The 23,723-nt window shown below is 39.6% G+C and overlaps 1 protein-coding gene across 1 annotated transcript in view; it reads left to right on the top strand.

The window, feature by feature from the left end:
• LOC122561445 (mucin-19-like) overlaps nucleotides 1-23,723 on the top strand; it is a gene marked incomplete at its 3' end in the record, with an annotated part of 64,790 nt that overhangs the window by 16,167 nt on the left and 24,900 nt on the right. The window contains exons 5-17 of the mRNA XM_043713188.1: nucleotides 1,744-1,822; nucleotides 3,054-3,160; nucleotides 4,921-5,096; nucleotides 8,644-8,705; nucleotides 8,793-8,918; nucleotides 9,777-9,897; nucleotides 10,007-10,145; nucleotides 11,038-11,130; nucleotides 11,682-11,754; nucleotides 11,834-11,971; nucleotides 17,649-17,804; nucleotides 20,892-20,986; nucleotides 22,812-22,938. Coding sequence (XP_043569123.1) covers nucleotides 1,744-1,822; nucleotides 3,054-3,160; nucleotides 4,921-5,096; nucleotides 8,644-8,705; nucleotides 8,793-8,918; nucleotides 9,777-9,897; nucleotides 10,007-10,145; nucleotides 11,038-11,130; nucleotides 11,682-11,754; nucleotides 11,834-11,971; nucleotides 17,649-17,804; nucleotides 20,892-20,986; nucleotides 22,812-22,938 — 1,492 coding nt within the window. The remainder of the gene's footprint in view (nucleotides 1-1,743; nucleotides 1,823-3,053; nucleotides 3,161-4,920; nucleotides 5,097-8,643; nucleotides 8,706-8,792; nucleotides 8,919-9,776; nucleotides 9,898-10,006; nucleotides 10,146-11,037; nucleotides 11,131-11,681; nucleotides 11,755-11,833; nucleotides 11,972-17,648; nucleotides 17,805-20,891; nucleotides 20,987-22,811; nucleotides 22,939-23,723) is intronic.

The raw sequence follows: 23,723 nt of genomic DNA, 5'->3' as shown, positions 1-23,723 counted from the left end.
AGTATAAAAGGTTCCACCTCTAATATGTGAACACTCTTATAAAGGGGTAAATCAAATGAGCAGATGAGAGTCTTTTCATGCCTGACCAAATTTAATTGTCTTTGATAAAATATTAACTTCAGACCAGCTGTCTGTTGTCTAATCCACTTGTGTGGTCATATGATGCCTATGTCCATTTTAAATTGGTTCCTATATCAAACAATTTTTGTCCATGTAAGTCCCTGGTATTAAATTGAATGATAACAGACTGTTGGAATGCAGAAGAAAGTCATTGAAGCCTAATTGCACCTGCAAAGATGGAATTCAAAATTTCAAAATTAGATGTATTTTATCTGGATTATCATGGCACTGTGTACATACATTTCTTAAATGCGAGCTATTTATCCCCATAAGCTCCATGCCCTGTTTATGGAGGTAAGCACAGGTACTGAGGTGATGGAAACAACATCTGCCATATGCATATTTGAAGTGAAATTCATCTCCAACATGCATCGTGTGAGGCTCTCCCTGTGAGCATGCTCTTAACAATTACCAGAAACCTGGTTTGCACAAAGCTGCTGGCTTAAAGTACTTTACTAACCCCTTTATTTAAAAATTGTTTTCTTCTTTGATCCTCTGATTGTGGAATGTTCTGGCAATCAGCCGGTCAATTTCTGCAAAGTGAAGCAAGCAGCAATTTCAGTTTAAATTTTACAGCATCAGTATATTTACATGAGCATTCAAAGAGAAAGCTCTTTTTTGGGTGAGAGTGTACTAATGTGAGAATGCCTTGTTTCACATGGTTTCCCAAGATAACTTTCTACTCATTGCATATCACATTGTCACCTAAACATTTGTTTGTCTTTAATGCTGCATGTGCTGAAACTGATGCTAAGATAATCTTCAACAAAAGCTCAGGTTTCCTGTTATTACAATTACTGCATTTTGATTTGTTATGACCTGATATGGCTACCAATTGTCAGCTTGTTTTCCTAAAGTCAAGAAGCCTTGTTTTGGTAGGTCCAATGTTTGTCATGTTAGTTAACTATGGTGGTGCTGTAACAGAGAGCAGATTTACTGGTATACATGATTGTACATATATTTATTGCTTAGAGTGAAAGGAAATTCCACTGGTATTAAACTAATATTCAAAATTTAATCCACATAAATAAAGAGTTCCATTTCTAGAGAATCTTTCAAGATCTTGAGACATTCCAACGTAATTTCAATGTTAATTAGATATGTTTCCACATACAGCAATGAGATAATGACCAGGTATATTTGTTATTCGGTCTGAAATGAGAGATAATTATTTACCAGGTTAATAGGGAGAAGCCCCCTTTTCTTCTTCACAATAGTGTCACAGATTATTACACGTCTTCCTGCGAAGGAAGATGATCTCATGGTTTAAAGTCTCATCCAAAGTAAATACCCCTAACAATGCAGCACTCTCTCCGTACTGTAGTAGAGCTTCAGCTTTGATTTTATGTTCAAAGCACAGCAGCAGACATGAATCCAAAATCTTCTGACGTAGAGGCAAAGTGTTACCAACTGAATCATAACTGTTCATTTCAGATTGTGCCATTGTGATTTCACTTCATCACTAACTCACCACTACATAATTCTTTCAATTCAAATCCTATCATTTGGTCCACAAGATACATTACTTGACTGTGGTTTGTTGAACCATTTCTGAAAGGGGTTCAATTATCAAATATGTACATTTTCATTAGATATTTGGAATTTGTTATCTTTAATTTACAGGTAACTCTTGACACTAAATACAAAAATCAAACTTGTGGCCTTTGTGGGAGTTTTCAAGAAGGAACTGGCATCAATACCGGTAAATAAAAACACCAAGCTTTTTTTTATTAGAATTCCTACATTGTGGAAACAGGCCATTTGGCTCAACTTGTCCACACTGATTCTCCAAATAGCATCCCATCCAAACTCATCCCAACCCTGTAACCTTGCATTTCCCATGGCTAATCCACCTAACCCACACATCCCTAGTCATAATGGGCAATTTGGCATGGGCAATCCATCTAATCGGCACATCTTTGGACTGTGGAAGGAAACCAGATCATTCAGACGAAACCCATGCAAAATGTGCAAACTCACACAGACAGAGGCTGGAAGTTGAACCCAGATCCCTGGCACTGTAAGACAGCAGTGTTAACCACTGAGCCACCATGCTGCTCCTTTTGGAGACTTTTGTCAATGTTATTCACAGCAGGATAACTTGCTTTAGAGGACAAAGATATATTTTTTCTAATTTGAGTATATTTATTGAAATGATATATCAGTAGTTAAGATCATCATCAATCAATAAATATATTTTGGTGTGGAAGAAAGCTAAAGCTAAAGCTAAAGACCTCACCCAAAGAAAAGATTTTTACCTGATGAAAGTCAGCGGTATGGTGGCTCAGTGGTTAGCACTGTTACTTCACAGCGCAGGGACTTGGGTTTAATTCCTGCTTCGGGTGACTGTGTGGGGTTTGCACTTTCTCCCTGTGTCAGCGTGGGTTTCCTCCTGGTGCTCTAGTTTCCTCCCCCAATCCAAAGCTGTGTGCGCCTCGTGTATTGGCCATGGTAAATTGCCTGTAGTGTTAAGTGCATTGGTCAGGGGTAAATAGAGTGTAGGGGAATAGGAGTGAATGGGTTATTTTTCGGAAGGTCGGTGTGGACTTGTTGGGCTAAATGGCCTGTTTCCACACTGTCAGTAATCTTAAAAAAATACCTATGATAATGCCAAATGGACATTTTTAGAAATGCAACCTGTGCATTATATCCTGCATTGGCCATATAGTGGGCACAATGTGCAAAGGCAGATATGTTTATCAGCAAAGTTTATAATAAACATGTATATGTAATATAAAACATTAAAAATGATATTAAGATGTTAAATTATATAAAGAGACAGTTTGCAGATGTACAATAATTTAAATTGATTATAAATAGATAATGAAATTGATTTGTCATCACTGCCGAAACAATATACCATTGTTTTTAGCATTTCACTGATTTCGAACAGCTACTATCTCATGGTATATTTCCCTTCTTTGCTTTTGCAGACTCTGATAATGCTGTATATAACATCATGGTTGCGAATCAGCTGGATGTTCTGGGTCAAGTATGTGTTAACAACCAACCTACAAGTTCAACATGCTCAGCAGCTTCGGTAAGTTCCTTATAATCAAATTTTTTCACAGCAATAGTAGATATGTGTCATCTTCTCTTACTGATACATTTTTGATTATCAATATGAATCTAAAAGTTGACAATCTCCAATAAATTAACTTCTCACATTAAGTGTGTTTTATTGTATGTCCTAATGGGTAGATCAAAACTGTGGGAGAATCCAAATAATTCAATATGATTTTCACTTGTGGATTACACTGCAAAGGTACCATTTACTGTTTATTCATGAATGAGCAATGAGTCAATCATTTGCATGGTTTTATAGGCAAATGTAAACCAGATACGATTTGAAAGGGAATTACTAAACTATTTGTGTATTTATGACAACTTGGCAACTTCCATTGTCATTTTATCTCACAATCATTTACAAAATACTAAAATTTCATTCCACAACCTGCCAAGGTGAGAATTCATAACTTCTGGCTGCCAATGCAAGACTGGGAAGATTAGTTATTGCAATACATTTCTTGGAAAAGTCATCTGATTTAATGATTTCTTGCCTACTTTTATACTGTATGCATCCTCCTCCAAACTGACTGCTTTTCAGAGGCCAATATTCCATGCATTCATAGACCGACCTTTGAGCACAGCATGCACACACACAGAGTAGCAACATTATAAGAAATGTTAGTCACATGAGAACAGCAGAGCGCAGGCAGAGTGGTACGTTGTTTGACTTGAGACAAGGAGGAAGGCAGAAAGTGGGGAACTCTAGACCAGCAATGCTGATTACTGTCATTCTTAAATGTCAAACATAAATGATTCTCATTCTTTCCCAAAGCCTTTTTTTTTCCCAAACACAACAATTTCATCACCTCCATGTTCAATCCTGCACCTATTTCACCAATTCCATCTGCACTCTTTGTCCAACACTCAGTAAGGGATGTCCCCAAACCTGCTCCCTATTTTCTACAGTAACTTTGGCAGAGATCAAGCAGAAATTCTGAGGACCTACAGAAATGGGTTTTGCAGTGAAATTATGGTGACAGAAAAGGACTAATTTTAAGGAAATTACTCATCATATTTGGAGTTGCAATATGCAGATATTGAACAGAGGTTAATCTGTTCAGTGTCAGTTAACCTTTCAGCACTAACCTGCCAATTAGTCCCCCACTGACAAATTGCAATTCAGCCAAATAACTTCAGCTCTCAGTGGCACAACATTACAACTTCACAACAAAAAATGTATAAAATAATACTTCAACTCTCTGACATAACTGAGTCCTTCTCTTTTTGTAAATTTGCTGGAGATCAGCTTTATTTGAAAAATAATGTTAAAATCTAGAGGAGGAAACATTGCAACAGGGCATTCAGTTATCAAAGGATCAATCAACATCCCAAATTTCAGGGTACTCATACTGTTAAGGGCTAATATACTTGAGTATTCACATTTGAACAAACCTACTGCGATTTCCTAAATCTATGATTCTAATCTACTTGAGCATACTGCAATTCAGTGAAATACTTTATCTTGAGTTGGTGTTGAAGCTATGTGAAGGAACAGTTGGACAAGACAGCAGAAATTCCATTCCTTGGAACATTGACTGTCAATGGCTATTTTATTTGACTTATTATTGCCACATGTATCGCAATACAGTGAAAAGTATTGCTTTGTGTGCTATCTAGACAAATCATATCCTGTGTAAGTATATTAGGGTATTGCTACCAATAGTTGGAGCCATGGAATGAAAGAATTTGAACACAATTTTCTGATTCACCCTTGTGCTTCTCTACTTTCAGAACTGCGTCAAGCCACTTTCGATGTATTTTTCAATATGCTTTGCAAATCCCACCTTCACTAATGAATATTTACAATTATGCAAGAAGGATGTATGTGCTTGTGGAAATAAGGAAGAGTGTGCATGTGCAACATTTGAAGAACTATCACGGCAATGTACAAATCTACCTATAAGAAGGTAAATGTTTTATTAATTGGTGATATGGTTGATCAATTTGAATAATAATTGCTGGAAGAGTCAGTACAGGAAAACAACACCTTGATAATCAGACTCCTTGAAAGTGGAGTCACAGGTAGATAGGATAGTGAAGAAGGCGTTTCTTTATTGGTCAGAGTATTGAGTACAGGAGTTGGGAGCTCATGCTGCGGCTGTACAGGACATTGGTTAGGCCACTGTTGGAATATTGTGTGCAATTCTGGTCTCCTTCCTATCGGAAAGATGTTGTGAAACTTGAAAGGGTTCAGAAAAGATTTACAAGGATGTTGCCAGGGTTGGAGGATTTGAGCTACAGGGAGAGGCTGAACAGGCTGGGGCTGTTTTCCCTGGAGCGTCAGAGACTGACGGGTGACCCTTACAGAGGTTTACAAAATTATGATGGGCATGGATAGGATAAATAGGCAAAGTCTTTTCCCTGGGGTCGGGGATCCAGAACTAGAGGACATAGGTTTAGGGTGAGAGGGGAAAGATATAAAAAAGACCTAAGGGGCAACTTTTTCTCTCAGAGGGTGGTACGTGTATGGAATGAGCTGCCAGAGGATGTGGTGGAGGCTGGTACAATTGCAACATTTAAAAGCCAGTTGGATGGGTATATGAATAGGAAGGGTTTGGAGGGATATGGTCCGGGTGCTGGCAGGTCGGACTAGATTGGGTTGGGATATGTGGTCAGCATGGACAGGTTGGACCGAAGGGTCTGTTTCATGCTGTACATCTCTATGACTCTGTGACTGTATGACATCCAGGCAGATCACTAACATGGGTAGGGACTGTGCTGATGGGTTATATTGGACATCATCATAGGCTGGATGTTGAACTCCCATCTCAGTAGGTTTAAAGGCAGGGACATGTTCATTCCATCAAACAGCCTGCCTGTCATCTACACAACAGCCTTGTCCACACAATATTATACCTGTGTTTGGAGAGTACTTCAGCAGCCTGCCCACCAGTGGGTCAATTGACCCACAATGGATTCAATTACAGAGCCTCATCTGCCACGATTGGGATTTAACCAATAGTATGAGATGTCCATGTAAGGGGCAAACCTAGCATTTCCCTGAACTGGTAATATACCGTCTCCCTGCTCCCTACCACATTGCCATTTCACCCAGTGCTACAGCCAGACTCCAAGCCTATCCTTCCAGTACTCTCCTCCAGGCTACTGCATACTGTCACACTTGCCTGTCTCTGATGATGGTCCCTGGTGAATACTACGTTGTAATACCAGTTATTCTTCAGGTGGCACAGTGCTATTAGAGTGCTATCAGGCTCTGATTCGTCCCTAAGGCAGGACTTTCTATTGTCAACAGGTGAACATTGGCCTTCTGTTTGCCTACAGATGGCTGTGTATGTAGCTGCTCATGTGTTTATACAGTAATTTCCATAGCATCAGGATTACCCCTTACTTCATGGGAAATGAAGTATTTTTGTCAAAGTCTCAACTGCAGCTGTAAACATATTGGCAGCAGGGTGCCTCAGTTAACTGTAAGATGAATTTAGTCCATTGTGTTTTCATTGAGAATGAATATTGACCAGGTAAGGGGGGAAGTCACTGCTCCACCATTAGTAGCTGAGCCCTCAATTGCCAGTGCCCTAATATCTGGATTACTGTCTATACATCCCTCCATTTCACTAGTTTGCTTTCCTCTATTGAGATGCTCCTTCAAATCTAGCCCTTCAATGAAGCTGAAAAATGTGTTGCTGGGGGAGGGGCATTGGGAATGCAATAAGTAGAAGGAGGTTAAGGTGAGGGTGATAGGCCAGAGAGGGGGTAGGGGCGTAGAGGTCGGGAAGAAGATTGCAGGTCATGAAAGCGGTGCTGAGTCCGAGGGTTGGAACTGAGACAAGGTGGGGGGGAGGGGAAATGAGGAAGCTGGAGAAATCTGCATTCATTCCTTGTGGTTGGAGGGTTCCTAAGCGGAAGATGTGTAGCTGTGTAGTTCAGTGCTATGCTTTGTTCCATGGTACTCCTGTGAAGCACATTGGGAAGTTTTACTGCATTACAAATGTTCTATAAGTATACAGTGTTTCTGCTGCAATTGCTCACTGAACTCAGAAGAGCACGTTTTCTGTTTTTAGAGGAGGAGATTTATTTCACCAATAATATAAACAGTACATCTCTAAGTGAGGTTTTGAGCTCATTGGGAATTAAAAATTACAATCAGCAATGTGAACATAGGTATTCGCCAATCAGTTTGTTTCTTTTTTAAAATGGTATAGAGAGAAGTTTCATATCAAAATGTAACATTATTGAAATAATTTGTCCAGTGTAATTTTTAGGCTATCAGAATCATGGAAATTTACAGTACTAGAAACCTTCCAGTCCATTGTTCCTTGTGCCTGTTAGTTGAAAAAGCTATCCAATTAGTTCCCCTCACATTCTCCGTCTCCATAGCTTTGCAAATGTTTCATTTAGAGCCAAGTTACAATTGAATCCACTTCCGCCTCTCTTTCAAGCAATGCAGTACACATCATAACAACTAACTGGATTTAAAAAAGCTCCTCATCTCCCTCTAATTCTTTTACCATTAATCTGTATCCTCAGGTTGCCAACACACCCATCAGTGGCAGCAGGTTGATCTCTCTAAATCTTTCATTTATTTGAATATCTCTATTCAATCTCCCTTTAATCTTCTCTGGTGCAAGGAGAACAACCCAGTTTCTCTCATCCCCCACGACATTTGCAATTCATTGAAATGGTATCTCTACTACTGTGATCTTTTGTTGACCTCTTAAAATGTTTGGAGATTTCCTTCGAGCAAAATAGACAGCAGATATTTACAGCTGTGGTTCTGATAATCCAGATAAGTGGCTAGAGGCATCCCTCTCACAACATGACAGACCTGAGCCATTTGAATAGCATAATTTGTGTGAACCTTGTTTGGAGTTTTGCTTTTCCTACCACATGGAAACTGGTGTTCCTGGTGTATGCAAACAAACAGAGACTTACAGACAATTGCTTGAAATTTTAATGCTTCATATGCATGGATTAGTCTGGGTAGCATTGCAAATGAGAGTTTGTAAAAGAAAAATCAAAGTAAATTCTGTGTTTTTTCGTAAACTCGAACAAGCCTTAAAATATCAACATTAAAGAAAAGGAAACAATTCTTAAATGCAACTGTTCACTTTTGCTGTCATTGTGATCGATAAAACTGAGAAAGACCCTTCAGCTCATCACATCCTTGCCAGTTATTATTCTAGTTATTCGAATCTCATTTTTGAGCATTTGAACAAATGCACAAATACTTCTTAAATATATAAGGGTTTTTCTACCACCCTTACACGCAGTGAGTTCCAGTTCCCAATAATCTCTGGGTGAAACCATTTTCCCTCACATCCCCTCTACACATTCTGCCCTTACCTTAAATCGATGTCCCCCAGTTATTGACCCCTCCATCGGGGGAAAAAGTTTCTTCCTGTCTACCCTAATCTATACCCATCACAATTTTAAGACTTAGTTGTTCTGACTCGCTGTGAGACTCAGTTAATTGAAAATCTTTACTGCTTGCAGTGATAATGAAGACGACTTCTATGGAATAGATTGGAAGGAGTGGAGCTCTAAAGTTAGTTGTGGTAAGAACTGTTCCTAAATTACTGAAATTCTTAGTCCTATTCTTGGCTAAATTTGAGAATTACATGGATGTGTAACTTCTCTTTCAGTAAGTCCTGATTGTCCTGAAAATCAATTCTACCAGGAATGTGGTGCAGCGTGTATCCCAACCTGTTCTGACCCAGAAACACAGCAACAATGTGATCAGTGTGTGAATACCTGTGAATGTCCAGAAGGTAATTATAATAAGAAAGACAGTTATCAGACCTTTAGTCTTGTGCATGATTCAGATTCAATGCTGAAGGTAATGCTGTTATTAAGTGTGCTGGACATTGATTAAACTGGGGCCTATTTGTTTCTTGTGTTAAGTGTTAAGGTTTAAAGAAGGATATCGCCCAACGAAGTAGTATAAATTCTTACTAGTATTGTTTTGAATTAAATAAATGCTGTTGATTAAACAATTACAGTCTACAAGGTACAGCCACCAGAGCTTATAGGAAGTGCATTGTTATCAATGCAACTTGCTCATTATAGTCAGAGTTAAAAATCACACAACAATACCTAGCTAGCTACCTGACGAAGGAGCAGTGCTCCAAAAGCTTGTACTTCCAAATACACCTGGTGCACTATAACCTGGTGCTGATTTTTGTCCACCTTAGTCCAACACCAGCTCCTCCACATCATTATATACAGTCAAATAAGGAAGGCCATGCAAATGGACAGGGTAGATAGGAAACATAATGGAACAAGAAGTTATAAAACACAAAATTTCAAACTAAATCAGTTTAATGGATGTCTAAAAATCAGGGGTGAGATTGGAACGAGAGGTAGGGTCCTCAGTTCAGACTTTTATTTTACACACTATTATCTAACACTCGACACAAGCTGTTTTGTTAATCGATTTGTCAAAACTTTGTGCATTCTTTTAAAGAGAACTAACCGCAGATTTGATCAATTGCACATTCATTTACATTTGGCTTTTGTTGTGACAGCACTAGGACTACAGTTTTCTAACAAGCGATTATTTCAAATAAATGTCATGTTCTCTGCCTTTGTATTAGGTAGATTAATTTAGTATTTATATTGCGCTTCAGGCACTGTCCTTGATGATATAAGAGACACAGGCAAGTGCATTGACAAAACAGCATGTCCTTGTGAATACAGTGGAATGATTTATAACTCTGGACAAATACGAAACATGTCCTGCCATTCATGGTAATTATATCTATTCAGATCACACACCTTTTTCAACTCAGCTGTCAAAACTTTGACATCAATACTGACATATTGAGTTGCTTGCCTGATAATTATATTTCTTTGCAAGTGTTTGTCAGAGTGGAATGTGGGAATGCTTCGATATCAGTTGCCCTGGAAGATGCAAAATTGAAGAAGGAACGCATTTTACGACATTTGATAATAAGTATTACACATTGAAAGGAGATTGTCTCTACTACGCTGTTGTTGTAAGTTGGACTTCAATGGATTTAATGTTGGGAAGAGAGTGAAAACATATTGAGGTTGCGTAGTGCAAAAATACCATTCTTGTCACTTTTGGACTATATAGGGCACATCTTGGCAATCTTATAAATAACAAAAAAAAAGGCTTCAAATGTAATAAATCCTAGCAGCATATTTGACACCTCCTACCCATTTATTTCAATGGCTAGAAGTACATAAATTAGAATTGAATGATGTTGTGACTGATATGTAAAACTCCAAGCATATGTTAGGGATAGACACAAAGGAAATAGTGTTGACATGTTTTCAGACATAATTAATATGAAGAAAAATTCGCTGGGAGCAAACAAAGAAAGACTATATTGGAATTCAAATCTAGATCGCAAATGGAATATAGTAACAAATAAATAATAAGTAATTCAGGAGAACCTTTTTACCTAGAGAATAGTTAGAACTTGAAACTTGCTGCCACATGGAGTTGATGGGATGAATAACACTTATGTATTTAAGATAACGTTAGTTAAGTCCATGAGGGAGAAAGAAATTAGAGTAATGTTGACCAGACACAATGATTTCCAATGGGAGAAGACTCAGATGGAGCACCAGCAACGACACAGAGCTGGTGAATCCAATAAGCTGTTTCAGTGTTGTACATTCTACTTAATTAATGTTTTGATTAAATGTAAAAGGTGCATAAGTTCCAAATTGGCATTTTGCACTACATTTAATAGACCTGAAGATGAGAACATTTGAAGATCATTCAGGAATGACTTTGCATCAATTTGACTGACCCACAGGAATTCATATTAGATCAGATTGGTATTTTGGTTAGTGTATAATTCTTATATATCTATTTGACAGAGTTTAGACTCATATTTAGAAACTTGTTATCCACAGACAAAAGCTTGGAGTGTGAAGGTTGAGTTGCGACCATGTCAGATCGCATTTAAACAAACATGTTTACAGCGTGTGGTGTTCACCAACAATCAGGTGAGATTTTACAATCAGTCACTTGGGAAGTATAGGCCTAAATATTTTTCTAAAGAGAGATATGTTGCAAAAGCTTTTGTGTATTCCATTCATCAAGACAAACACAAGAATGCCAAACTTCAAACAGTCACTACGGTTTATAATACAGGAAGAAAGAGAGTTGGTTGTTTGGCAAGTCATCTCTGATCAGCTAAAGCATTGCTCTGGAGAAAAAACAAACAAACTTCCTACTATTAAATGTGATTCTGCAATTGGACAACACATGCTGATCAATCCTGAGTGCTCTATAGGTGCAGCATAGGTATAAAACCCAATTCAAGATAGACCAACCAGAGTTGACTTGCAAATTAATCAATATCCTTTTTTTCCTGCAATATAAATTGTCCTAATTGTGTAAAGTTTGGCATTCTTGTGATGAATGCAAGATAAAATCTTTTTAGCAACCTCTGTTTTGTCAGCATGATATGTAATCTTGTTATTCAGATGCTTTAGAGTGGTGCATTTGAGCCAGAAATTATGCAAAGAAGGATTCTTTTTTATCTTTTCCGCAGACCTCGTATGCATTCACTAATGATGGTAATGTGTATTCTGAAGGGAATAAAGTTGGACTTCCCCTAGCAAAAGGTAAAAGACATCATCTCATTCTAAATACCAAATTGGCAAGTAGCAGTGATATTAATCTGTGCTTATTTTCTTTTCACAGGTGATGTGATAATATTTCAACAATCCTCAATGTTCATTCAAGTAGCAATGGATTCTGGTATGAAGATGCAAATACAGACATCTCCCATCATGCAGCTTTATATCTCACTGCCTGAAACTGCCCAGGGAAGTACAAAAGGTGGGTGTTTAATGCCCGAACAAACAATGTATTTAATTTATTGTTTACCCATTGTATTACACTTGTGCCCGTGAATCAATCTGATTCACACTTCTCATGTGTTTGTGATTTTGTATTTATGCAAGGGCAATGGTGCCTCCTATTTCCAGGTCCCATATCTCTCCTGACCCCCTTATAACCCTCAATAGCTTTATTCAAGTGCTTTCCCAATAGGTTAGAATAGCAGTGTACATGAGGCCCTTCAGCCCATCGTGTTTGTGCCAGTTCTTTCAAAGAGTGAACCGGTCAGTCTTGTCACAAATCCCCACATCCATTATTTCCACATTTGTTTTCTGAAAATCGTTATTCATTCTCCTATTGAACACTAATTTTAAACTGTAATTTTAAACTATTTTGATCTCAGTTTCAGGAAAGGAATTCATTCCAAATCCTAACCAGTACTTTTGTAAAAATGCCTTTAACCAATCAATTTAAATGAAATTAAATCGGTCCTGTGTAGGCTATCGATCTTTCAGCCATTGGAAAGAGTTTTCAAAGTGGATTGACTTTTACATTCTAGGCTTCTATTTATAAAAGCTATCACAATCTCAGGTTTCAGTATGATACATGTTACACCCACTACTTTGTCAGAACATTGAACATAACATTGTGATGTGTATTGTGCAATCAGCTCCACCTCTTTGAACTTAGGTGGATGCAGTGGCACATTGGTCTTATCTCTGAGCTAGTGATCTGAAGGTCCAAATTAAGGCTCTGATGCCATAGGTTCGAAGCCATGGAATTAAAAAAACCTAATTTAAAAAAACCATGTAATTACTGTCAATTGTTGGGGGAAGAAGTAAATCATCTGGTTCACTAATGTCTTTTCAGGAAAGAAATCGCTGCTCTCACCCAGTCTGACCTACATGTGAATCCAGACAGGTAGTAAATACCTTCTGGGCAGTTAGGGAAGATCAATAAATGCTGGCCAAGCAAGTGGCACCAACATAAACAAAAATAAACACTTGTCCCCAAGTCTTCTTTTTGAGATTTTCAAGCGGGCTGCTTTACAATTTCTCAATTTTACAATTTGTGACGCTTCTTGCTGGTTTTCTGAACTTAAATTTTCATTTTCACAAATTCATTTATTAGGTAATGCTGTCACATAGTAGCATTATCTTGTGTATTTGAATTGGCATACAAGAGATAGCTAGGCTCACACAGTATCAACAATAGCTATTGATTCTACATAAACTTATAGTCCCAACATGTAAGGAAGAGCATAGCAGGTCAGGCAGCTTCTAAGGAGCAGGAGAATCGACGTTTCAGACATAAGCCCTTTATCAGGAATGAGGCTTGTGGGTCAGGGCTGAGAGATAAATGGGAGGGGGGTGGGTTTGGTGGGAAGGTAGCTGAGAAAGCGATAGGTGGATGAAGGTGAGGGAGAAGGTGATAGGTCCGGATGGTGGTGCCGGGTTGGAGGCTTGGGACTAGGATAATGTGGGGGGAAGGGAAATGAGGAAGCTGTTGAAATCCACATTGATCCCATGTGATTGCATGGTCCCAAGGCCGAATATGACGCTTTACTCTACCAGGCATCAGGTGGTAACAGATAGGAGGTGGAGGAGGCTCAGGACCTGCATGTCCTTGATGGATGGGAGGGGGAGTTGAAGTGTTCAGCCATGGGGCGGTGTGATTGGTGGGTGCAGGTGTCCCAGAGATGTTCTCTGAAACGATCAGCAAGAAGGCATCCTGTCTCCCTGATGTAGAGGAGACCACACTAGGTACAATGGATGCAGTAGATGACATTGGTCAAGGTACAGGTAAATTTCTGACGGATGTGAAAGGATTCCTTGGGGCCTTGGATGGAGGTGAGGGGAGTGGTGTGGGCACAGGTTTTGCACTTCCTGCGGTGCCAGGGAAAGTTGCCAGGAGTGGGGTGTGGACCTGACGAGTGAGTCACTGAGGGAATGGCCTTTTCAGAACACTGATAAGGTGGGGAGGGAAATATATCTCTGCTGTGGGATCTGTTTGGAAGTGACGGAGGTGCCGGAGGATGATGAGTTGTTTGCGGAGGTTGGTGGGGTGGAAGGTAAGGACCGGGGTGGGGTTCTGTCCTTGTTGCACTGGGAGAGGTAGGGTTCAAGGTGGTGGTGTGTGAAGTGGAGGAGATGTGCTGGAAGGCAGCGTCAACCACATGCGAAGGGAAGTCACGATCATGGAGGAAGAAGGCCATCTGGGACTTTCTGAGGTGGAATTGGTTGTTCTGGGAACAGATGCGGCAGAGGCGGAGGAATTGGGAATAAGGGATGGTGTTTTTACAGGAGGTGGGTTGGGAGGAGTTGTAGTCTAGGTAGCTGTGGGAGTCGGTGTGTTTGTAGCATATGTCTGTGGTTAGCTAATCACCAGATGACGGTGATGGAGAGGTCTAGGAAGGAGAGGGAGGATTCCAAGATGGTCCAGGTGATTTTGAGGTCGGGTTGGAAGGTGTTGGTAAAGTTGGGGGGAGCATGAGGCAGCGCCGATATAGTCATCGATGTAGCGGAGGAACAGGTAGGGAGTGGTGCCAGTGTAACTGCGGAAGATGGACTGTTCCACATATCCTATAAACAGGCAGGCATAGCTGGGTCTTATGCGGGTGCCCATGATTACCCTTTTGGTTTGGAGGAAGTGGGAGGATTGGAAGGAGAAGTTGTTGAGGGTGAGGACCAGTTCAGCCAAATGGTGTCGGTGGAAGCGTACTGGTTGGGGATGGCGTGAGAGGGAGAAATGGAGGGCTTGGAGACCTTTGTCATGGTGGAACGATGTGTACAGGGACTGGATTTCCATGATGAAGATAAGGGAAATGAAAATCTTGAAGGAATGAAGGGCATGTGTGGTTTCACGAATGTAGGTGGGGAGCTTGTGCACTAAAGGGGACAAGATGGTGTCAAGGTAGGAAGAGATGAGTTTGATGGGATAGGCGCAGTCTGAGACAATGAGTCGACCGGGACAGTCAGGTTTGTGAATCTTCGATAGGAGATAGAATCGGGCGGTGCGGGGTTCATGGACAATGAATTTGGAGGCTGTGCATGAGAGATCTCCAGAGGTGATGAGGTTGTGGATGGTCTGGGAGTCAATTCTCCTGCTCCTCGGATGCTGCCTGACCTGCTGTGCTTTTCCAGTACCACACTCTCGTCACTGATCTCCAGCATCTGTAGTCCTCACTTTCTCCTAGTTCCAACATGTAAGGAAAACATTCATTTCCTAGATGCAGCGTTCAAATTAGCATAAGACCAAAGGCATTCATTAGTAACAAAAGTATTTTTTTCAAAATAGTTGGCATACTTCTACATCACCCTGATCACACCTGCGACAGACTGGTGAGGTCAGAGCTAATGAATTCCTGGTGCATAAGAATAAGCTGGAGCATTTTAACCAAGCAATTACCAAAGCATTCATTGCATTTCCAATCACAATTGCAAATTTAAATGCACCAATTGACAATATTCATTGCAATAGCATCCACCACATTTTTTTCCAAATAGTAAATCCTGATATTGTAGCTTAAGTTAGATATTCCACATCTACTGCTCCAATGAGTTCAGGTTTTCCTGGCTCTGAGGTAGTTGTGTATTCCATTCTTGACCGGCTTAAAGCGGTTATCTCTTCTTGCAGCCTCTTCATTTGCCCGTCCACTTTCCAATCTCTTTCTGCTGCCCCACACCCCATCTGCCACTGCAGCTTCATTCATTCTCAATTATCTTTACAGACTCCTTCTGCACGTCCCTTGCAGTCTCCTCCTTCATCCTCCAACTGCTTACGGCTTCCCTTGGCAGCCCCCACCCCAAATGCTCCTCCATGCTTTCCACACCTTGCCTGTCATGGCAACATGAGGCATCCCCGAGATCTGACTGACAGAAACCCAAACATTAGATTAGATTAGATTAGATTATTAACAGTGTGGAAACAGGCCCTTCGGCACAACAAATCCACACCGACCCGCCGAAGCACAACCCACCCAGACCCATTCCCCTACACCTAACACTACGGGCAATTTAACTTGGCCAATCCACCTTAACCTGCACATTTTTGGATTGTGGGAGGAAACCGGAGCACCCGGATGAAACCCATGCAGACACGGGGAGAATGTGCAAACTCCACACAGAGAGTCGCCTGAGGCGGGAATTGAACCCGGGTCTCTGGCGCTGTGAGGCAGCAGTGCTAACCACTGTGCCACAGTGCCGCCCTGCATCTGGTCTCCACAGTCTCCAAGGCCTGTTCCTACAAATGTCTACCACTGAGGTGCACTCAGTAATCCCCAAGAGCAGGGTCCTGCATTGGGCACAACCCAAGGCTGGGTCATGTAGGTACCAGTCCCCTCAGCCCGGAGCAGCATTGGCAATCCCACACTACAATGCCTCAAGCTGCACAGGTGAACCCACCTGAGGAGCAAAACAGCCTGTGATTGCCTGAACTTGAGAGACACAGAAGCTCCAAGTGGTGCAGCAACTTCTCACAAATTCTGTCTCCATCACCCACAGCATGACTTTGCTCTGATTGGCTGCAAAGGGCTGGTGTTTGGCAGTGATTGGCCCAACCAGCACCATGCTCTCCAGGGACCCACATTTCTGAAATATTAACATTTATAGCCCAAATGCTATATATAGCCCAAATGTCACATCATTCTTCCTCTCTCTTGTTCTCATTCCTGATTCTTTTATAATTCAAATTTGTATTTCAATGCTAAAAACACTTCCATTTACCATTTATGTGTTGCACGGCAATAGATATCCAGCGCTTTTGGCTTTTAGTGTGGATTTAAAGATAATTCATTCTGGCTTATGCATTTTATGAAACATGAATTCCATTATACAAAGCACCTTGCCTGATATTATGACATCATAAAGCACTACTTTCTTTTAGAAGTAGTCACTGCTGGATCATAAGAGACATGGCTCAGTATACTGCCTCACAAACAGCAATACCAGAATGAATACTTTGTCAAATTAACACTGCTTTTAGAAAGCCTACAGTGTGGAAGCAGGCCATTCATCGCATACAACCCCTCCACAGAGCATCCTACCCAGACCCCTGCCATTTCCCATGGCTAACCCACCTTGCCTGCACACTGTGGGGCAACTTAGCATGGCCTACCCACATAACCTTCACATTTTCGGACTGTGGGAGGTAACCCATGTAGACCTGGGGAGAATGTGCAAACTCCACACAGGTAACTGCCTGAGGGTGGAATCTAACCCAGGTCCCTATTGCTGTGAGGCAGCAGTACTAACCACTGAACCACTGTTCCACTTGTGGGATAAGCATTGGTTTATCATCTCATCCCAAATCTATCACTCCTTTAATAGTCTTGGTATTTTCATCCCTAATTTACCCCTATCCAATGGTGAGACATTTACTCTCCGAAGCACGGTAACAGTCTTTGTTTACATATGTATATCTCCAGTTTACTGACTACAGCCCCCTTCTGTTCCACTACATCTCTTTATCTGGTCTGTCCTTCTGTTCTACTGTGCTTTGTGATATCAGAGCAACATTGTCATTTACATATTCTATTATGCTACGTTATAAACTAAGCTAGAACTGACATTTGCACTACAAATCAAGAATGGTTTGAATTAATGAAGTGAAAAAAAAATCAGAAGACAGATATCAGCTTGATACCTTCATTTAATGATGTGTATTTTCTGTTTCACAGGACTATGTGGCATTTTTAATGACAATGCAAATGACGACTTTCTATCTGCACATAACATTGTGGAAAATGCACCTGTTACGTTTGCTAATTCCTGGGAAGCGGAAAGCAATTGCCCCGGAGCATCAATATTTGATCCATGTGTTAGTTCAGAAAATGGTAATATAGAATGGCTAATCCTTACTATAACAGACATTGTTTTATATGAGTAAAACATGTAAGACATGAGTTCTGAATTGATATAATAAATTTCTCATCTTCTCTTATGTAAAGAATTCCACTACCATAAACTATTCTGTTTTAATGATCCAATCAAGTAGTCACAAGCCTACTAACGACCGTCCTTAAAGAAATACTTCAGTCCTTAAATATTTCATAAAATGTATTCACAAATTAGCCTGTTGCTGAAATCATTCTTGATGCATTTTTCAATCAGGTTATTTTCTATGAAATTAACACCAAAAACAAATTAAAATTGAATATATGTTTGGTTTATAGTTTTTTTTTATTTGGCCACGATGTGAATGTTTTTTTGGACACATGTTCATTAGGAATTCTGTCGAGTACATGCTGCCCATATTGCCAGAGTGCATTCGAGCAGTGTGGCTGTTGGAGAGGGAGATTATGTCAGTATTCCAAAACTTGTCTTTGTCATCTGGTCTTGTTTCATTACAAGCTGGCACTGTACAAATGGTGTAGAGAGCACCGAAATAAGAGAATAAGAGAGATGAATGTGTGGCTGGAAAGATGGTGTGGAACTCCTGGGAGATTTGGGGGAGATGGCACCTGTACAAACTGGACAAGTTGCACCTGAACAGAACCAGGCATGAGCTCCTGTGGGTATTTTGCTCGTACTTCCCTTTCATTTGGAGAAGGAAATCTTCAAACAAACCTGGCAATGGGGTGAAAACCAGGACATTGTATTAGAGAGCAATACAAGAGTTTTCAAAACACTAGGAGACACAGATAGCATTAGAATACTAGGATCGTGGGTAGATTTGCAAAAGGAAGAAAGAATTCCTGTCTAAATCAGGTATACACTATACATTTGTGAATACTTGGAGTATGGTCAATAAGATTCCTGAGTGGCAGGTGCAGATTGCCATGGTGATATTATGACTATAAATTAGAAGCAGATACAGTAATAACATTTAAAAGACATCTTGACAGACACAAGAATAGGCTGGGAATAGAGGGACCAGATAGATGGAAAATGTTTTTAATTTATAAAGGAGTCGTGTCTGCGCAGGCAAATAAACATTTTGAGGCAATGCTATGATTTGTGAATTATCCCATATTTAGAATTTGAAGACATAATCACTTAAAGTTATACTAAATGATTTTGTCATATTCTCTGCAAATACTCTAACCAGAATTATTTAAATGTCTGAAAAATGGTCAAATAAAGTTGCAAACTGTCAACCAATTCAATGTGACAAATATTATCCTGCAAAACAATCTGATAAATAGGCTGATTGAATTTGATTTTAAAATAATTTACTTGTGGTTAGAGTCTCTGTGTCTCTCCTTTTCTACAGTTTTCTGATTTCCAACAGTAAAAAGAAGGTTAAGTAAGGGCACTCTACCACAAATGTTACTCTCAGTCAATGTTTGCAAGTGTAAACGAATGGACACAGGACCTGCTTCAATAAGGAGAAATAGCTCACCAAGCATGTGCTCATTGTAACATCTCAGGGAATGGGGTTTGAGCAGTCAGAGTTTGACTCTGTTTAATCCCATCAATCTGCAATATTGTATATTGTTGCTCAAACATTGCACTTTAGCTTTATTTAGTAACTGCATTATCTTGATGCCAAAGGTCGAGAGATTAGTCTTGAGAAAAGGATCTATAATATAAACAACATGGATAATAAGAAATGTAGGTCTTTAGGCCCTTCAAACCTGCTTTGCCATTCAATCATAGAATCCCTCAGTGCAGAAAGAGACCATTGGGTCCATCAAGTCTACACTGACCATCCAAAGAATACCCTATCCAGACCCTGCCACCTCACCTTAACCTCCCAACCCTGTATTTCCCATGACTAATCCACCTAACTTGCACATTCCTGGACAATTTAGCATGGCCAATCCACCTACATACTTGGACTGCGGGAAGAACCCGGAGCACCCAGAGGTAGCTCATGCAGACACAGGGAGAAAGTGCAAACACCATACAGTAACCCAAGGCTGGAATTGAATCTAGGTCCCTACCACTGTGAGGCAGCAGCACGAACCGCTGTGCTACCCCATGCCATCCCATGGCTAATCATCCAGTTTAGTACCCTGTTACAAATTTCTCACCGTGCACTTTGACTCCTTTAGCCCTAAGAACTATATCTCATTCCTTCTTGAAGATGTTTTGGCTTCAACTGCTTTCTGTGGTAGGGAAACATTTTGTTCTTAAGTAAGCATAAACATAACAAAATGGCAGAAATTTACATGAAAAGCTTACATATTTAATTTGCATTACAAACATGAGCCTAAATGCCCAGCTGGCCTTTGTACTGGACTCAAAGATAATGCACTTAAAGAGAGAACGAATATAAAGATTATGTAATGTACTGGTAACAGGTTGATTGTTGGACTGTGGAAAAGAATGAGTGGATGTGATCTGTATTTGGAAATGTGAAAGTTCTAGGAACAGGGTATTGCAATGTTGTAAAGTACCTGAAACCTTCTTTTATCTAATTATTTTTTATCTTTTTAAATCAATATCCTGTGCTCGCATGTGTCCATATGGCTAATCCCTCAGTTTTTGTTCTGATGTTTCCAAAACCTCTGGATCTTTATTTCCTCCCTAATTCTCTGGATCTTCTCACTCTTTCTTAATGCTTCTTCCTCCACTTGATCTGCCTTTTTCTGTCTTTCCCTGATCCCATTGTTATGTAACCAAGCTGACCCCAGCTTTTCATATTGAATTATTAAATTTATCACATCATATGTGAAATTTGAGCTGGAACATAAAGCAGAAGAGAGGAGAAAACCACAATGTGGCTAGTTTCAATGAAGATGTATCTTGCAAATATACTAATGTATGAATTTATGAAGTGGAAACTGTCAACACAATTTGGAACAAAAGTGCTGAAACAAATCTACATGAGTCAGATATGGAATGAATGTACGCTAAGTTTATTTTGACATATTATAAATGCATATTATTTTATTGTATTGCTTAAATTTGAATTACTTTTTAAATCGTATACTAGTTTTGATGAAAACTGACATGTTATTAAATGTGGCTTGCAGAACACTATGCAAAGCAGCACTGTTCCAAATTAAAAGATCCAATGGATGCTTTCGCTGTGTGTCACTCAACAGTGGATTACACGAAATATTATGAAGTAAGAATTCTATAAAAATCTGAATGCCTTCAGAGAAATTTAAAGTCAAAATATAATGTTAATTAATGATGATATGATCCCAGCTGATGGTAAAACTAGATAAGACACATTCCAGAGTGAAACCTGTTTTGATAGATAATAGCTTTTATATTTGCAGTTTGGTTAGCGTGGTGGTCAGTCACTGAACGTACTAAGAGACTGCCATAACACTTTGAACAAAAAAACATCAAAAATTATCACACACGAAAGGAATATTTCTACTTTTCACTATGTAAGAATTATTTCAAATGCTCATATTACAAACTGCAACAAAAAAAAGTTGATGTTTTGTCTTGAACAACGATCTTACAGATACTCAGACGTCAGTGATCACCCTCTTTCCACTTTAAGTTTCCTTGTTTAGTTGGCACAGCTGTATTTTATTCCAGCAAATGTCTGCAAACTTTTATGTCATCTTCTTATAATTATTGTCTCTTCCTGAGACCCTTAAACTATATGCCAACACAGCTCTCTTATGCCTTGCATGTGATTCTTAAACTCTTCATTTACAACCATCGGTTTCTGGAGCCTCTCAGGACTTTCATCTCCTTCTCTGACTGCTCTGGGCACTGCTAAAACTGTGAAGATGATTACAACATTGATTGCAAAAACGACTAAGCTTTTATAGCTCCCTCCAACCTGGGCTGCTTGGGACCAAGTCATTCCTGAAATTTGGAATTTTCTGGGAATTAGAATGATATTAATATGCCTAAATAGAAGTGTGTGGAACCAGAAGACAAGATGGATATGAATATTTACCTGAAACATAAAACAGTGACTGCAAAGTATAAAGCTGTAGCATGAATAGTTTTTAACAATCTAAATATTGTATCTTCCAAGTTTTTACACCCAAAGTGTTGTGCTAACATGATGGCATGTTAGGTTGTTTAGATTTTCTCAGACAAATTCCAGGTGACCATGAACATTTGGTTTGGAGAGATCACAATTTACAAAGCAGAAATGGGGATGAACAAAATTCTAGAAAAGCTATAAGAGTAGTGCCACTTTTATGTGCTGTCAGTGATGTTATCATGTTTCAGAGTGTTTCTCAGAAAGCAGTTAAGAATGAATTTGAAATGGTAAGGTAAAGCTGGGAAAAGAAACACCAATCAAAAATATATTTGGGATATCCCGAAAAGGACAGAAGGTCTTGGGCATCTGGATACCCAAGGAAGCCAGGAAAACTAAAGATAACTCAGAGATGGGTTCTTTGGAACACACAGCAAAGAACACAACAGTTCTTTGGTGGATTCATGACCTGAAGGATATTGGTCAATTGAAAGAATGCCAGCCAATCAACTGAATATAGAGTCTGTAGCCATCAAATAGTTAACAGAATCCCAATAAGGATGCTGAAAAACAGTTAATAACTGTTATCAGCAGAACATACAATATTGGGTAGATGCCAATATCTTTGGCTTATCAGTAGAGACAATTGATTTAAAATTATTTTAATGTGGCTTTAGTAGTACTGGGGTCTCAGAAAATAATGAAATGCTGAATAATCAAATGTATGCATTTAATCAAAAAACTAAATGTATTGTATAACACATGTATTTGCAGTTCACCAGAAGGTATGATCCTTTATCAATATTGGCTTTATATTTTAGATTGCAATTGCCATTGCTCAATGTATTCATTGACTATAGAGTAACTATTGAAGCAACAATGAGTTGCAGTGATTTGTTTATTTAGTCTTCTTATTTATTCATCCAAATCTAGGTTGTTTATCAGTGTGACATATCTGTGATATAAAACACTAACTTTCTTAATTCCATTTTTCTAGATGTGTGTAACTGCTACCTGTGCCTGTGAGAATATCAATGACTGTCTGTGTGCAGGATTGGGAGCGTATGTTCATGAATGTGCAGTGTATGGTATTATGGTCAGAAACTGGAGAAAAGGCATTTGCAGTATGTTCTTCCAATGCTTACATTTATTATGAAATTCTTGAATTGTATTGATCTTAAATTTTAGCTGATTAGAAATACGTTTTAGATTAGATTACAGTGTGGAAACAGGCCCTTCGGCCCAACAAGTCCACACCGCCCCGCCGAAGCGATACCCACCCATACCCCTACATTTACCCCTTACCTAACACTACAGGCAATTTAGTATGGCCAATTCACCTGACCCTGCACATCTTTGGATGGTGGGAGGAAACCGGAGCACCCGGAGGAAACCCACGCAGACACGGGGAGAACATGCAAACTCCACACAGTCAGTCGCCTGAGGCGGGAATTGAACCCGGGTCTCTGACGCTGTGAGGCAGCAGTGCTAACCACTGTGCCACCGTGCCGCCCCCCATTTACGTTGATGAATGTAAAAATATTGCTGCACTTTCTTTATGGCACCTTAAAGGAAACAGTCAACATTTAAAAGTCATTGGCTTTCTTGAAAGCATATTACACTTGGAGAAAGTGAAAACAATGCATGAGCCAATTTAAATATTCTTAATTTGTCAGTGGTGAACAGGGCTTCCCTTGTCCAAAGATCTATCATTAATTTAAAATTAATGTTAGAATTTTCAACTCATGCAATGCTAAATTTAAATAGAAGCTTACTTATACAGTCATAGACTCACACAACACAGAAACAGGCCTTTCAGTCCAATTAGTCCATGTCAATCAGACATCCTGGCCCATAGCCCTCTAAAACCCTTGTTATTCATATACCCATCAGATGCCTTTTAAATGTT

The sequence above is a fragment of the Chiloscyllium plagiosum genome, chromosome 23, assembly GCF_004010195.1.
Source record: "Chiloscyllium plagiosum isolate BGI_BamShark_2017 chromosome 23, ASM401019v2, whole genome shotgun sequence".
Classification (NCBI taxonomy): Eukaryota; Metazoa; Chordata; class Chondrichthyes; order Orectolobiformes; family Hemiscylliidae; genus Chiloscyllium; species Chiloscyllium plagiosum.
This window is presented reverse-complemented; position numbering and strand designations above follow the sequence as displayed.